This window comes from Salmo salar, chromosome 26, assembly GCF_965601325.2.
Source record: "Salmo salar chromosome 26, fSalSal1, whole genome shotgun sequence".
Taxonomy (NCBI): Eukaryota; Metazoa; Chordata; class Actinopteri; order Salmoniformes; family Salmonidae; genus Salmo; species Salmo salar.
In genome coordinates, this window is record NC_138316.1 from 47,249,093 (window position 1) to 47,263,375 (window position 14,283).

General features: G+C 45.2%; 2 protein-coding genes across 3 annotated transcripts in view; one reads left to right on the forward strand and one right to left on the reverse strand.

Moving 5' to 3' along the window:
- On the forward strand, nt 1-9,891 carry LOC106587918 (KH homology domain-containing protein 4). Of its 2 annotated transcripts, none has more exons than XM_082969785.1 (14): nt 1-130; nt 1,333-1,618; nt 2,222-2,341; nt 2,575-2,654; nt 2,736-2,788; nt 3,001-3,212; nt 3,701-3,909; nt 4,492-4,552; nt 5,248-5,305; nt 5,791-6,059; nt 8,080-8,199; nt 8,431-8,525; nt 8,762-8,946; nt 9,350-9,891. In XM_082969785.1, exons 2-14 carry the CDS (start codon nt 1,394-1,396, stop codon nt 9,484-9,486), a joined length of 1,824 nt encoding a protein of 607 aa, XP_082825911.1. In that variant the 5' UTR covers nt 1-130; nt 1,333-1,393; the 3' UTR covers nt 9,487-9,891. The 2 variants fall into 2 exon arrangements, with proteins under 2 accessions (XP_082825911.1, XP_045564728.1); XM_045708772.2 differs by lacking the exon at nt 1-130 and adding an exon at nt 204-532.
- A 1,552-nt stretch (nt 9,892-11,443) lies between these two features.
- LOC106594635 (fibronectin type III and SPRY domain-containing protein 2) overlaps nt 11,444-14,283 on the reverse strand; it is a 116,839-nt gene continuing 113,999 nt past the window's right edge. The window contains exon 14 of the mRNA XM_082969784.1: nt 11,444-11,756. Within this exon, the coding sequence (XP_082825910.1) occupies nt 11,504-11,756 (253 nt within the window). The 3' untranslated portion in view covers nt 11,444-11,503. The remainder of the gene's footprint in view (nt 11,757-14,283) is intronic.

Sequence of the window (14,283 nt, forward strand, 5' to 3'; positions counted from 1 at the left end):
AACAGATGTTGTACATATGGGGGACAGAGGAAGAGTAGTCATTCAGAAATCATGTCCGTAGAATGTATTATGTGATTTGTTAAGCCACGTTGTAATTCTGAATTAATTTAGGCTTGCCTAAACAACCAGGGTAAGTACTTATGCAACAACTATATTTTTATAAATAAATAAAAACATGAACAAATGTGCAATGCCCTTTCCAAACTGTGAAAGGCAGCAATACGCAACATAGCGTCTAGTCTGTCGGAAAGCCACAGGAAGAAGAAAGATTTGTCCGTTTTTCTTTGACTTTGCTCTGGTGTTATGCAGTAGAGGGTAGTGTGAAGTTCCCGGGGTATTTTCATTACGAGCGTGACGGAAATCCACACTGCTCTGTACGACGACGTTGGCGGGCGACTGCCTTTACGACCGGACCGGAGTCCCGTGGAATGAGGACGTGTGCAAGGCTGAGTATAGTAGCTAGCTAGGACACACATTCCTCTGCTAATTCAACGGTGCTAGCTATGTCTTCTGGGATGACTGGGCAGACACCGTAAGTTACACTTTTTATTTAGTACCATTTACTTTTATATTCTGAATAAGTTACGGACGCAAGAACACGTATTTTCTTTTTAGCTTCGTGCTAACATGTTAGCTACCTAACTTAGTACAGTTACGTTAGCGGCGGTTGCTGGTTTTACAGCTAGATGACGTTCTTATTCCACTGTATGAAAGTACAATTCATTATAACTAGAATATTTCGTAAAGGTTTATCCGAAATTGATGACCAAGCCACAGTCGTAGATTCTTGTTTTTACCATAGCAGTCAAGTTGATCCGTGCTAACGTTGCTAAAAAAACGGTATGCTAATTGAGCTAACGTGAACTAGCTAACGTTAGTTAACAACACCGGTTTCTGGCTAAGTTTAATTGTCTAACGTCGTTAACAAGACACCTAACATATCGCTAGTTAGTGGAGGGTCAAGAAAGCGGTCTCTCTAAAGTTGTGGTTACCTGCTGATACTACCCTCCAAGATAAATGATTTGTAGAGGAACAGGCCAGAATAGTTTAAGAGAATGCCGAGGCCTACTAACTCTACGAACACTAATGTTGGCAAGCGGCGCATTCGCGACTAGTGTTACGCTAACTAACTTGCAAACACAAGCTAGCCCTCGAACCCCGCCCAACAAAATGATCTTGAGTTAGATGAAATGATAGGCAACCGGGCAAATTAGCCCCAAACTGTTGGATAAGATGTCTAATCTCAATATGGAGAGCATCCCAGTTCAGTTATTGTTTCAAGCCACTTGATGTTGAATTGTCTCTCATTTCTCTCCATCATAATGGATCCAGGTGCCTAACCAGTAGCAGCAGATGGGATCAGCCTGCTCAGCCCAAAACTAGGGTAGACGTCATGCAAGGCTTCGCTTCATCTGCCCAGACCTGCACATCGTCCACTACGACTCCTCAATCAGCCCAGCACCCTGTAGCTGGTCCCATGGTGCCCCAGACATTGCAGGGGGACATGCCAGCAGCACAGGGGGGAGGTGTGGAGATGGCTGCTGCTATGGCTGCTAAGATCAACGCTATGCTGATGGCCAAGGGAAAACTGATGGTTCCTCCACCACTACCTGGCAAGGTGAGAGGGAAAGGGTTAATGTACCTTTCTCTTACTCTGTCCTGGTCCTGAGGAATCACTGTGCAGGCGTTTAATCCAGTCCTAAGGGTTCACCTGGCCAGTCATAAGAGGCTCAAGCCACAGACTAGAATGGTTTCCTTAGGTGGTGCAACTTGTCTCTGAGAACAGGGAGAGTGATAATTGTCATTGTTTTCAACCACATAATATAATGTAGCCATGTCCTATAGCTGGAGGTAATAGAAGGTGAGGCCAGTTGAGCCCATGTGACCTTCACTGATACCCACCTCCTAGAGTAACACAGCAGAGAGAACCACCCTGGTTTCCAGACACCACGGTTACTGCTGCTGCTCACAACAGTCTAGGCAGTCTCTCTAACTCAGTGTTAGTCCTTCTGCACACCGTGATTCCCTGGCTTTTGATCCAGCTCAGTACTAACAAACCTGACTCAACCAAATAGGGCCTTTAGTAGGATCTAAAGCCTGGAACCTGGGTGGCTTCCCAGGAGGGTTAAACACTGACCTAACTGCATGATATTGTATGACCACCATGACTTTAGTTATTTAATGTTTGTATGTGGATTCATATGAAACGTGTTGCCCACAGATCCCTGCGTGTATGTCGGCTGCCACTAGTGGAGACGAGACTGTGGTGACAGAGGTGGATATCAACGATGTGCCCATCAACAGCAGAAACCTGCTCACCAAAGGAAAAACACAGGAAGAGGTGATTCTTCTCTTGCATCGTCTCCACTTGGCTCCTTCTTAAAATGCATTGGGGACAAACCTTGGACCTTTCCTCCTATAGGAATGAAAAGGGGGTGGATACCATCAATCGGCCTGAATCGCAACCCTTTCTGTATAATATATATCTAATATATTCTATTTAGAAGACGTGTGTACATACATTTTATATATTCGTGGCCCCAACTAATACTGAAACGTTTCTCTTTGTTTCAGATTCGTCAGTTCAGCGGTGCAGTAGTCTCAACCAGAGGCCACTACATGACCAGTGCAGAGAAGTCCCATGGAAAAGGAGTGTATGTATGCAGTTGATGTTACTGTGTGTATCTGTAGTTGACTCTGACCATGTGGAGATCTAACCGACTCTTCTTATTTAGAGAAAGGCCTTTGTATTTACACGTCCAGGGGAAGAGCCAAGAGGAGGTCAATAGTAAGTAGAATTTCTATAACTCTCCCGTCTACAGTTTCATTAGATACTTTATTGTCCTCAGATCCTGTAAATTACACAACCTAGTCAAGACCACACATCTCAGAAGATGACCGTGGGTTGGTTTGGTTAACTGGCTGTTGTTTTTCTCAGTATATTATTCCCATATTTCTTCCAAGTCCCCTTGTCTATCTATTCCCTGTGTTGTCTTACAGAGGCAGTGCTGAGGATAAAGGAGATCATCTCTGAGGATGTGTTGAGGACAGCTGCAGCATTAGGATCCCAGCTGAGACCCGTCATACCCCCCCTGCCGCTCTACCCCCAGCCCCCTCGCCCCATGGCTGCCCCCCATCCACACCTACCCAGGATGCCTAGTGTCAACCCTCCCGTGCCACATGGACACCGGCCCGCCGCGCCACACCAAGGGGTAGATACAGGGGTCCCTGGTCCTCACAGAATTTTTCCATGAACGGTTTTTAAGAAATCCTGCTTGGACGATTCCCTCCCTCCTTATTCCCTCCCAATTCTGGGAATCCTCTAACTGGGATTTCTAAAAACCACAGGAACTTTGGGTTTTCACAATTTTGCAGCAGGGAAATGTTTTTCAGTTTGCAATCATCCCCATGCCCCATAGCTGGAGGTAATAGAAGGTGAGGCCAGTTGAGACCATGTGACCTTCACTGATACCCACCTCCTAGAGTAACACAGCTGGTCTCCAGACACCACGGTTACTGCTGCTGCTCACAACACTGTTTTCTAGCTAGTCATTTAGTTGGATTAAAAAGTTAGCAGTTCAGACATCGACCAGCTCCCTACTCTACTGCTTCCTGTTGTCTGTTTGTAATGTGGTGGTTGAACTATGTGTTGATCTGACCCAGGATTATCCAAATGTAACTGTCATCTCTCCCTGTCAAGAGTTTTGTGCACGTCAAGATTTTTGTGGGTCTGGACCAGTCCCTGCCCTCGTTCAATGTGAACGAGAAGGTGGAGGGTCCTGGAGGGATGTACCTGGGACACATCCAGACAGAGACAGGAGCCAGAGTGTTCCTCAGGGGGAAAGGCTCAGGGTACATAGAGCAGGCCTCACGACGGGAGTCCTTCGAACCACTCTACGTCTACATCAGGTAACAGTGATTTTTACTTCCGGGTCAAACACCTTTATTTCTCCAGCCTATAAGGGCTTAACAGACCCTGATTCAGCCTATAAGGGCTTAACAGACCCTGAAATTAGAGTCATGCAAGTTGCATTGAGACAATTTTCATTGGAGGGTGGACTCATCAATATACACCAACCTGTGATGAGTACAAAAGCCATGTGAACTATTTGGAGGTTAAAGAAGGTGAAACTATTGAAGTGTGTAGTTGTCACTGATACCCACCTCCTATAGGAAACAGTAGAGTGAACCATCTGACCTACAGACATAGGTCTACGGTGCTCTGCACCTACTCACATCCAGAACCAGTACAGACTTAACCGTTGAGTTCTCTACCATGCTCTACAACTCACTCGTATGCATTCAGAAGACTGCTCACCACACGTTGGCTAGCTGTCAGTCCTGCTGCTCTCTCCTGGATGTTTGGTGAACCATCTGTTCGTCTCGTAGGGTCTGAAATAGTTTCTTTCCTCCTGTAGTTGTTCCCTGCTGTGGTGGTGGGTTGTTGTTGTCGGTTTCATTCCATTTCAACACTGTTGTCTTTTCTTGTAGCCATCCCTACTCCACGGGGCTGGAAGCTGCCAAGAAACTCACAGAGAGCCTGTTGGAAACTGTAAGTCAATAAAGTGTTTCTCTCAGATGACTTGTTAGATATTACTGCACTGTCGGAACTAGAAGCACAAGCATTTCACTACACTCGCATTAACATCTGCTAACCATGTGTATGTGACCAATAAAATGTGATTTGATACACAGCAAGGGAAGCAGACAGTGTAGATGAGAGCGTATGCTAAATGACTCCAATGTACATGATCACGTTTATTTGAACTGGGTCGTGTTCATTGGGCACCAAACAGAGGAAAACTGACTGAAACAAGGAGGGACTTCCTGGACTAACTGTTTTCTGTTGTAAAACGTTTTCCATTTGCGTGCCCTAATGAACACGCCCCATGATGGAGGTTAAAGAAGGTGAAACTATTGAAGTGTGTAGTTGTCACTGATACCCACCTCCTATAGGAAACAGTAGAGTGAACCATCTGACCTACAGACATAGGTCTACGGTGCTCTGCACCTACTCACATCCAGAACCAGTACAGACTTAACCGTTGAGTTCTCTACCATGCTCTACAACTCACTCTGCGTTTTTATACCATGCATGTTGTGGGATTAAACGTGTGTTATTGATATACCTGCTTGTCTGAGACCTATTTCACAGGATTTCTTCCTCTGCTTACTCTAAACATGATTCACTTCCCTTTTGTTAGAGTTGAGTGTTGTCATCCTGTTCCCTCTGTGTCTGTTGTCCAGGTGAGAGCTGAACATAGCCGCATGGTGTCCATCTACACAGCCACCGGCTCCACCCAACGTAAGTCTCTTCTCTCTCTCACACACCAGAACTAACTAAAATACCACAGTCACAGAACCAGGGTCCGTATTCATAAAGCGCCTCTGAGTACTGAGTGCTGATCTAGAATCAGTTTTGGATTTGAATGGACAAGGGGGCACCTGATCCTAGATCAGCATTCTTACTCCAAGACATTTTATGAATATGGGCCCAGGAGTTTTCCTGATCAGGTGAATTGACCATCCAGGTTACGTGGACAGAGAAACTCCTGGCCCTACTCATTTACTTGAATATTATAGAATGACCAGAACGTTTCCCTTCCAGTAAATCACTTCCTATGTTTGTTTAAACCACAGACACAACTAGCTACAGTGGTAAATGAATCTCTTTCTGTCTCTAGTGGCACAACAACAAACAGAACAGTCAGACAGACAACAACCCTGTCTGTGAATGACAACCTCTTCAATCACATCCATTAACCCTGATCTCCTATACTTCCCTTTCAGCACACCCAGCTCATGGATACCCAGCTAATAGCTCTTACTCTAGCCAGGGCTGGTACAGCAGCAGCAGTGGTTACCCAGGGTGTAACGGGCTGGCTGGGGGCTATGCTGCCTCTACCAGCTATCCCACACCGCCAGGACCCTCTGGCTATTGGACTAGTGCTGCTAGTGGTCAGCCCAGTCAATCTAACCTGTCGACAAACCCTCCATCTTCTCAGGCTATGGTTCAGTATCCTGTCTGTCCCAGGAAGACACACGCATACCTATTACAGGTACGTAGTGGCTAGGAAACCATACGTCGACCTAGTACGTAGTGGCTAGGAAACCATACCTCGACCTATTACAGGTACGTAGTGGCTAGGAAACCATACCTCGACCTATTACAGGTACGTAGTGGCTAGGAAACCATACCTCAACCTATTACAGGTACGTTAGTGGCTAGGAAACCAGTACCTCGGCCTAGTTCTACGTAGTGGCTAGGGAACCAGTACCTCGGCCTAGTTCTACGTAGTGGCTAGGGAACCAGTACCTCGGCCTAGTTCTACGTAGTGGCTAGGGAACCAGTACCTCGGCCTAGTTCTACGTAGTGGCTAGGGAACCAGTACCTCGGCCTAGTTCTACGTAGTGGCTAGGGAACCAGTACCTCGGCCTAGTTCTACGTAGTGGCTAGGGAACCAGTACCTCGGCCTAGTTCTACGTAGTGGCTAGGGAACCAGTACCTCGGCCTAGTTCTACGTAGTGGCTAGGGAACCAGTACCTCGGCCTAGTTCTACGTAGTGGCTAGGGAACCAGTACCTCGGCCTAGTTCTACGTAGTGGCTAGGGAACCAGTACCTCGGCCTAGTTCTACGTAGTGGCTAGGGAACCAGTACCTCGGCCTAGTTCTACGTAGTGGCTAGGAAACCAGTACCTCGGCCTAGTAGTACGTAGTGGCTAGGAAACCAGTACAGGTATGTATTGACAGGAACATGGGTGGGTTGTCCAAATAGGATTCAGGACGGGGATCAGTTGTTTAGAACAGACAACACCATGACACTCATAAGATAGAAGAAAAGGCTTCTCACCTGAAAATTGAAGTCAGGACATCAGTTTAGAAACTGTCTGTATCAGTTTCATTAGTTAGTAGCAGCCAGGAGATTGTTGTACACCATTATAAGGGCAAACCAGATGTATTGATGAAGTTGTACACCATTATAAGGACTAACCAGATGTATTGATGAAGTTGTACACCATTATAAGGACTAACCAGATCTATTGATGAAGTTGTACACCATTATAAGGACTAACCAGATGTATTGATGAAGTTGTACACCATTATAAGGACTAACCAGATGTATTGATGAGGGACACCATTATAAGGACTAACCAGATGTATTGATGAGGGACACCATTATAAGGGCAAACCAGATGTATTGACGAGGGACACCATTATAAGGGCAAACCAGATGTATTGACGAGGGACACCATTATAAGGGCAAACCAGATGTATTGATGAGGGACACCATTATAAGGGCTAACCAGATGTATTGATGAAGTTGTACACCATTATAAGGACTAACCAGATGTATTGATGAAGTTGTACACCATTATAAGGGCTAACCAGATGTATTGATGAGGGACACCATTATAAGGACTAACCAGATGTATTGATGAAGTACACCATTATAAGGACTAACCAGGTGTATTGATGAAGTTGTACACCATTTTAAGGGCAAACCAGATGTATTGATGAAGTTGTACACCATTTTAAGGGCAGGACTAACCAGGTGTATTGATGAGGGACACCATTATAAGGGCTAACCAGATGTATTGATGAGGGACACCATTATAAGGGCTAACCAGATGTATTGAGGAGGGACACCATTATAAGGGCTAACCAGATGTATTGATGAGGGACACCATTATAAGGGCAAACCAGATGTATTGATGAAGTTGTACACCATTATAAGGACTAACCAGGTGTATTGATGAGGGACACCATTATAAGGGCTAACCAGATGTATTGATGAGGGACACCATTATAAGGGCTAACCAGATGTATTGATGAGGGACACCATTATAAGGGCTAACCAGATGTATTGATGAGGGACACCATTATAAGGGCTAACCAGATGTATTGATGAGGGACACCATTATAAGGACTAACCAGATGTATTGATGAAGTACACCATTATAAGGGCTAACCAGATGTATTGATGAAGTTGTACACCATTTTAAGGGCAGGACTAACCAGGTGTATTGATGGCCCTGGGATTAGACTAACTGTTGTTTGGGTTTGACCTTGGTGTCTCAGGACCCTGGGTGCAGTGACCAGACAGAGAGTGACCTGTCGTCATCCAGCTCCCCTCAGGCAGGGGCAGGAAGTCCTAAACGACGCTTCCAGGAAAAGACTGAGGATGAGCAGGCTTCTCAGGTGAGACGGAGCTAAAACTGCTGAAATATGCAAGAGAATGATTTAAAAGAATGGCTTGTCAACTGAATAACCTGGCTAAACAAAATCAGTAAAAGCTGTCCCCAACCCAGATGTGTTAGCTCAGTGGTTACTCCAATTGCAGAAAGTGTTTGGTTTTTTTGGTTTTAGGAATTCAAACAGTGCTCAGTGATCTTCTGCTAACAGTCCTACCTGTCTCTCTCTCTCTCTCAGCCTGCCAGCAGCTCACCTGAGGCCCCGGTGAGAGAGAAGTCTCCTCCTCTACCTCCAGCTCAGAGAGAGGAAGAGCCAGGACAAGGAGCTGAAAGGTTTCTACATTGATCTCTGCTCTAAATCTCTAACAATGTTTCTGGTTTTGCCCAGAATGTTGCTGCCACCGGGGTCGTGTTCAAAAGGGCACAACGGGAATAAAAGAGAACCATTGTTTCTTGTTACACATTCAGATCAGTTTTGGGTTGTTTTCGTACATTTTGCTCCTACTGAACACAGCCCTAAATGAAGCCTCTGATGTTTCTCCACCTGTTTTTTTTGTCTCTGTCTGTAGGGTGTTGATGCCACCTCCTCTCCCTGTGAGTCTGGCCCCTGGCCCTGTGGCACAAAAGAGACACAGAGAGACAGCAGTACCAGTGGTCCCACCCAGTCTACCACCCAGCACCCTCAGCCCTGTGGCACACAAGATACCCAGAGAGGTCCCACCCAGTCTACCACCCAGCACCCCTGCATCACAGGGTACGCTTCTTACTGGGAACATACTTCACTGTACTTGATGCCTGAATGGGCAGACTTTTTGACCATGATGAAGTTGAGTGGTGTTTTCAAAGATGGCTTCTCCCCTCAGTAGTGGAGTAATGGAGACAGACAATCTGTTCGAGCTCCTCTGTGATTGGCTAAGCCATGCTAACTGTCACTTCCTGTATGTGTTCTTTGTCTTCCCCTTGTTCTCTCTCCACATGTCTCCTGGACCTGCTGCTACCTAACATGGGTCTATCTCATCTGGTGTCTGTGATCCCTCTGCTCTGACTGGCTGTGGATCAATCCAACCAACTCAAACATGGGCTGGGCTCCTCTTGTTTTGCTGTCTCGCTGTCTCGCTGTCTCTCTCTGTCTTGCTGTCTGTCTTTGTTTTCTACAGATTTTCCTCAGGAGGTGAAGAAGATGAAGGTAGTGGAGAACCCTTCAGGTTTAGTGCCCTATGGAGGTAGGGTATTGGACACTTCATGCCTAGTACCCTACGGTGGGGATTCTTCTGATGAAGGAGAGGACTCCTAGCAGTAAGACTGTAACTCATACCCTTCACTAATCCCATCAGCCCCACCCTAAAGTGTCCTCATTCCACTTAGACGCTGGGTTGCCGTGTTCAGCCCAAGTCTAGCTAGCTCTGCTATTACTGTCATCGACTACTGGACAGAGTGTTGCATTGCTACGGCCCTGCCCCCAAAAACAAAGCTACTTTGTATTATTATAATTATTAAAGACAGTTTTCATTTGAAAAGGTCATTTTTATTTCAAATCGGAAAAAGCATATGCGGTTGTCCATCCACGCCCGAGCCCGCTCCACGACCGACCGAGCCCGCTGTACACGAATTCACTGATTATTACTGTTATATTGTATATAATGGAAAATGGTGTGAATCTGTTCCCATGGAATACTTTAATAAATGGATTTGGAAACAACCATCGTCTTGTTTGTTTAATAGTGTTGTGATAGTCCAGTCCAGGGTTTCATCATGTTAGTCTGTAACAGTGTTGTGGTAGTCCAGTCCAGGGTTTCATCATGTTAGTCTGTAACAGTGTTGTGATAGTCCAGTCCAGGGTTTCATCATGTTAGTCTGTAACAGTGTTGTGGTAGTCCAGTCCAGGGTTTCATCATGTTAGTCTGTAACAGTGTTGTGATAGTCCAGTCCAGGGTTTCATCATGTTAGTCTGTAACAGTGTTGTGGTAGTCCAGTCCAGGGTTTCATCATGTTAGTCTGTAACAGTGTTGTGATAGTCCAGTCCAGGGTTTCATCATGTTAGTCTGTAACAGTGTTGTGATAGTCCAGTCCAGGGTTTCATCATGTTAGTCTGTAACAGTGTTGTGATGATCCAGTCCAGGGTTTCATCATGTTAGTCTGTAACAGTGTTGTGATAGTCCAGTCCAGGGTTTCATCATGTTAGTCTGTAACAGTGTTGTGGTAGTCCAGGGTTTCATCATGTTAGTCTGTAACAGTGTTGTGATGATCCAGTCCAGGGTTTCATCATGTTAGTCTGTAACAGTGTTGTGATAGTCCAGTCCAGGGTTTCATCATGTTAGTCTGTAACAGTGTTGTGATAGTCCAGTCCAGGGTTTCATCATGTTAGTCTGTAACAGTGTTGTGATAGTCCAGTCCAGGGTTTCATCATGTTAGTCTGTAACAGTGTTGTGGTAGTCCAGTCCAGGGTTTCATCATGTTAGTCTGTAACAGTGTTGTGATGATCCAGTCCAGGGTTTCATCATGTTAGTCTGTAACAGTGTTGTGATAGTCCAGTCCAGGGTTTCATCATGTTAGTCTGTAACAGTGTTGTGATGATCCAGTCCAGGGTTTCATCATGTTAGTCTGTAACAGTGTTGTGATAGTCCAGTCCAGGGTTTCATCATGTTAGTCTGTAACAGTGTTGTGGTAGTCCAGGGTTTCATCATGTTAGTCTGTAACAGTGTTGTGATGATCCAGTCCAGGGTTTCATCATGTTAGTCTGTAACAGTGTTGTGATAGTCCAGTCCAGGGTTTCATCATGTTAGTCTGTAACAGTGTTGTGATAGTCCAGTCCAGGGTTTCATCATGTTAGTCTGTAACAGTGTTGTGGTAGTCCAGGGTTTCATCATGTTAGTCTGTAACAGTGTTGTGATGATCCAGTCCAGGGTTTCATCATGTTAGTCTGTAACAGTGTTGTGGATAGTCCAGTCCAGGGTTTCATCATGTTAGTCTGTAACAGTGTTGTGATAGTCCAGTCCAGGGTTTCATCATGTTAGTCTGTAACAGTGTTATTTGAATCAGCTGTGTAGTCCTTGGGTAAAAAAACTGTACCCGGGGGGCATCAGTTTAGCAAACCCTGGTCTAAACCACTGAAATAAATGTTTTTATTCAGATATGGTTGTTAATAATCCACTTACACAAAAGGGTCATAAACATGTTTTTATAGTATAATTTTGCACTACCATGCAGTGTTGTCCAGAGGGTTAGAATAAAAAACAGACAACAGAAAGACGTTTCCATGGACAATACACCTGTATTCTGTGTGTTTTTAATGTACATCGTGGTAGGTAAGCTCAGACCAAGTGGACATACTGCGGTGCCTCTACCCCAGTGCGAACAGTGAGCGCACCGGGGTTGTCCAGAGCAAAGCAGGGATGAACGTAGTGTAGGAAGCTACAGTAGAAGGTGTGGAGGTGTTGTTCCAGGTCTACGTTGAAGAAGGACAGGATCCCTCTCTCATAGTTCAGACTGAGCCCTATCCTCACAGGGTTCAACGTTATCCGGATGTCTGGGCTCCAGCCGCTGTGGAGGAACTCATACTTGTGTCTGGAGGGGAGGAAGGGGGAGACAGAATGGAGGAAGGGGGAGGCAGAATGGAGGAAGGGGGAGACGGAGAGGAGGAAGGGGGAGACAGAGGGGAGGAAGGGGGAGACAGAGGGGAGGCAGAATAGGGGAGGAAGGGGGAGGCAGAATGGAGGAAAGGAGATGACAGAATGGAGGAAGGGGGAGACAGAATGGCGGTGGGGAGGAAGGAGAAACAGAATGGAAGTAATGATGTCATTTAGAAAGTGATGATTCTATTTGACTTGTTACACATCATACTTCTATATACACTCAGTGGCCAGTTTATTAGGTACACCACCACGTTCACAAAAATGGTTCTCTCCTACAGACAGTGAGTCACATGGCCGTGGCGGAAAAGGGTCCGACCTGGTATTAGATGGGTGGTACCTAATAAACTGGCCACTGAGTGTACAGGATATAGAAGAAGAAGAAGAATGTGACAGGAAGTCGTACTTGCGTCTGTATGGAGATGGAATGGAAGAGAGGAGGAAGGGGGAGACTGATGTCATTAAGACCATACAATGTTATGTGACTTACACTTAACTCATTCATAACATGTATGTCTGTGCTGTGATAATATAACATAAGTAACGATACAATCATTTTTAGCAGACGCTTTAAAGCGACATACAGTTAAAAGATTCCTGGATGGTTTTCCCGGATACAGATTAGACTAGTCCTGGACAAAACATCATTATCAATTGAGAATCTCACTTGAACATGACCTTTTAGTTCAGGCCTAGTCTTAATCTCTGTCAGGGAAACAAACCCTTAGGCTTCCTGGTCCCAACGCTATGAAACCGGACCAATAATGTTACAGTAAATTACTACATGAGACCCTTGATGCAGGAATCAAATGGTGTTGAACCTGTATCTTAAACTAACAGTACCATGGTGAGTACATCCTCAACCCAACACTGTATCTTAAACTAACAGTACCATGGTGAGTACATCCTCAACCCAACACTGTATCTTAAACTAACAGTACCATGGTGAGTACATCCTCAACCCAACACTGTATCTTAAACTAACAGTACCATGGTGAGTACATCCTCAACCCAACACTGTATCTTAAACTAACAGTACCATGGTGAGTACATCCTCAACCCAACACTGTATCTTAAACTAACAGTACCATGGTGAGTACATCCTCAACCCAACACTGTATCTTAAACTAACAGTACCATGGTGAGTACATCCTCAACCCAACACTGTATCTTAAACTAACAGTACCATGGTGAGTACATCCTCAACCCAACACTGTATCTTAAACTAACAGTACCATGGTGAGTACATCCTCAACCCAACACTGTATCTTAAACTAACAGTACCATGGTGAGTACATCCTCAACCCAACACTGTATCTTAAACTAACAGTACCATGGTGAGTACATCCTCAACCCAACACTGTATCTTAAACTAACAGTACCATGGTGAGTACATCCTCAACCCAACACTGTATCTTAAACTAACAGTACCATGGTGAGTACATCCTCAACCCAACACTGTATCTTAAACTAACAGTACCATGGTGAGTACATCCTCAACCCAACACTGTATCTTAAACTAACAGTACCATGGTGAGTACATCCTCAACCCAACACTGTATCTTAAACTAACAGTACCATGGGGAGACGGTATGTACATCCTCAACCCAACACTGTCACTGGGCCAAATAAAACCCTTTTACTGCTAAAGAGAGGATTAGCAGGGGATATGAGAAGTGTGTATTGTCAGGTTCTGCGTAGGCAGTAGGTACTCTCTCTCTGTCCCTTCTCTATCTATCTCTCCCTCTCTCTCTCTTCTCTCACACACTTTGATGGTGGTGGTGGTGGTGTGTTCCGTGTTGAGATGTCTCAGTGAATGATCTCCTAGTAAAGAGAGAGTTCCACAGTCCTGTTTAGTGCCAGGAATAGTAGAGTTGCTATGGCAACAGCAGCTATAAGGCAACGGTATTCTATTCTATGTGCTTTTTCACAAGAATAAAAAAAACTTGACTTGTCACTTCTGCCTCAGAAAAGGTTTAGGAGGCGAAATGTGAGAAGAAGCGAGCCAAGCGCTTCAGGAAGGGGAGAGATATTTTAACGACCAAAAATCTCCTTGGCTGGCCTACTTTTCAGACAGTGTGTGGTAATGGTGGACCCTGTGGGAAGATAAGCATACATCTCCCTCTGGGAAGCCATGCAGTGGTAGTGGTGAGTCAGCTGAATTTAAAGCACCGCCAGGAGTCAGCCCTCTAGAACAGTGTTTAACAACTCCCAGTCTGTCCAGTAGTCAGCAGAATTTAAAACACCGCCAGGAGTCAGCCCTCTAGAACAGTGTTTAACAACTCCCAGTCTGTCCAGTAGTCAGCTGAATTTAAAACACCGCCAGGAGTCAGCCCTCTAGAACAGTGTTTGCCAACTCCCAGTCTGTCCAGTAGTCAGCTGAATTTAAAACACCGCCAGGAGTCAGCCCTCTAGAACAGTGTTTAACAACTCCCAGTCTGTCCAGTAGTCAGCTGAATTTA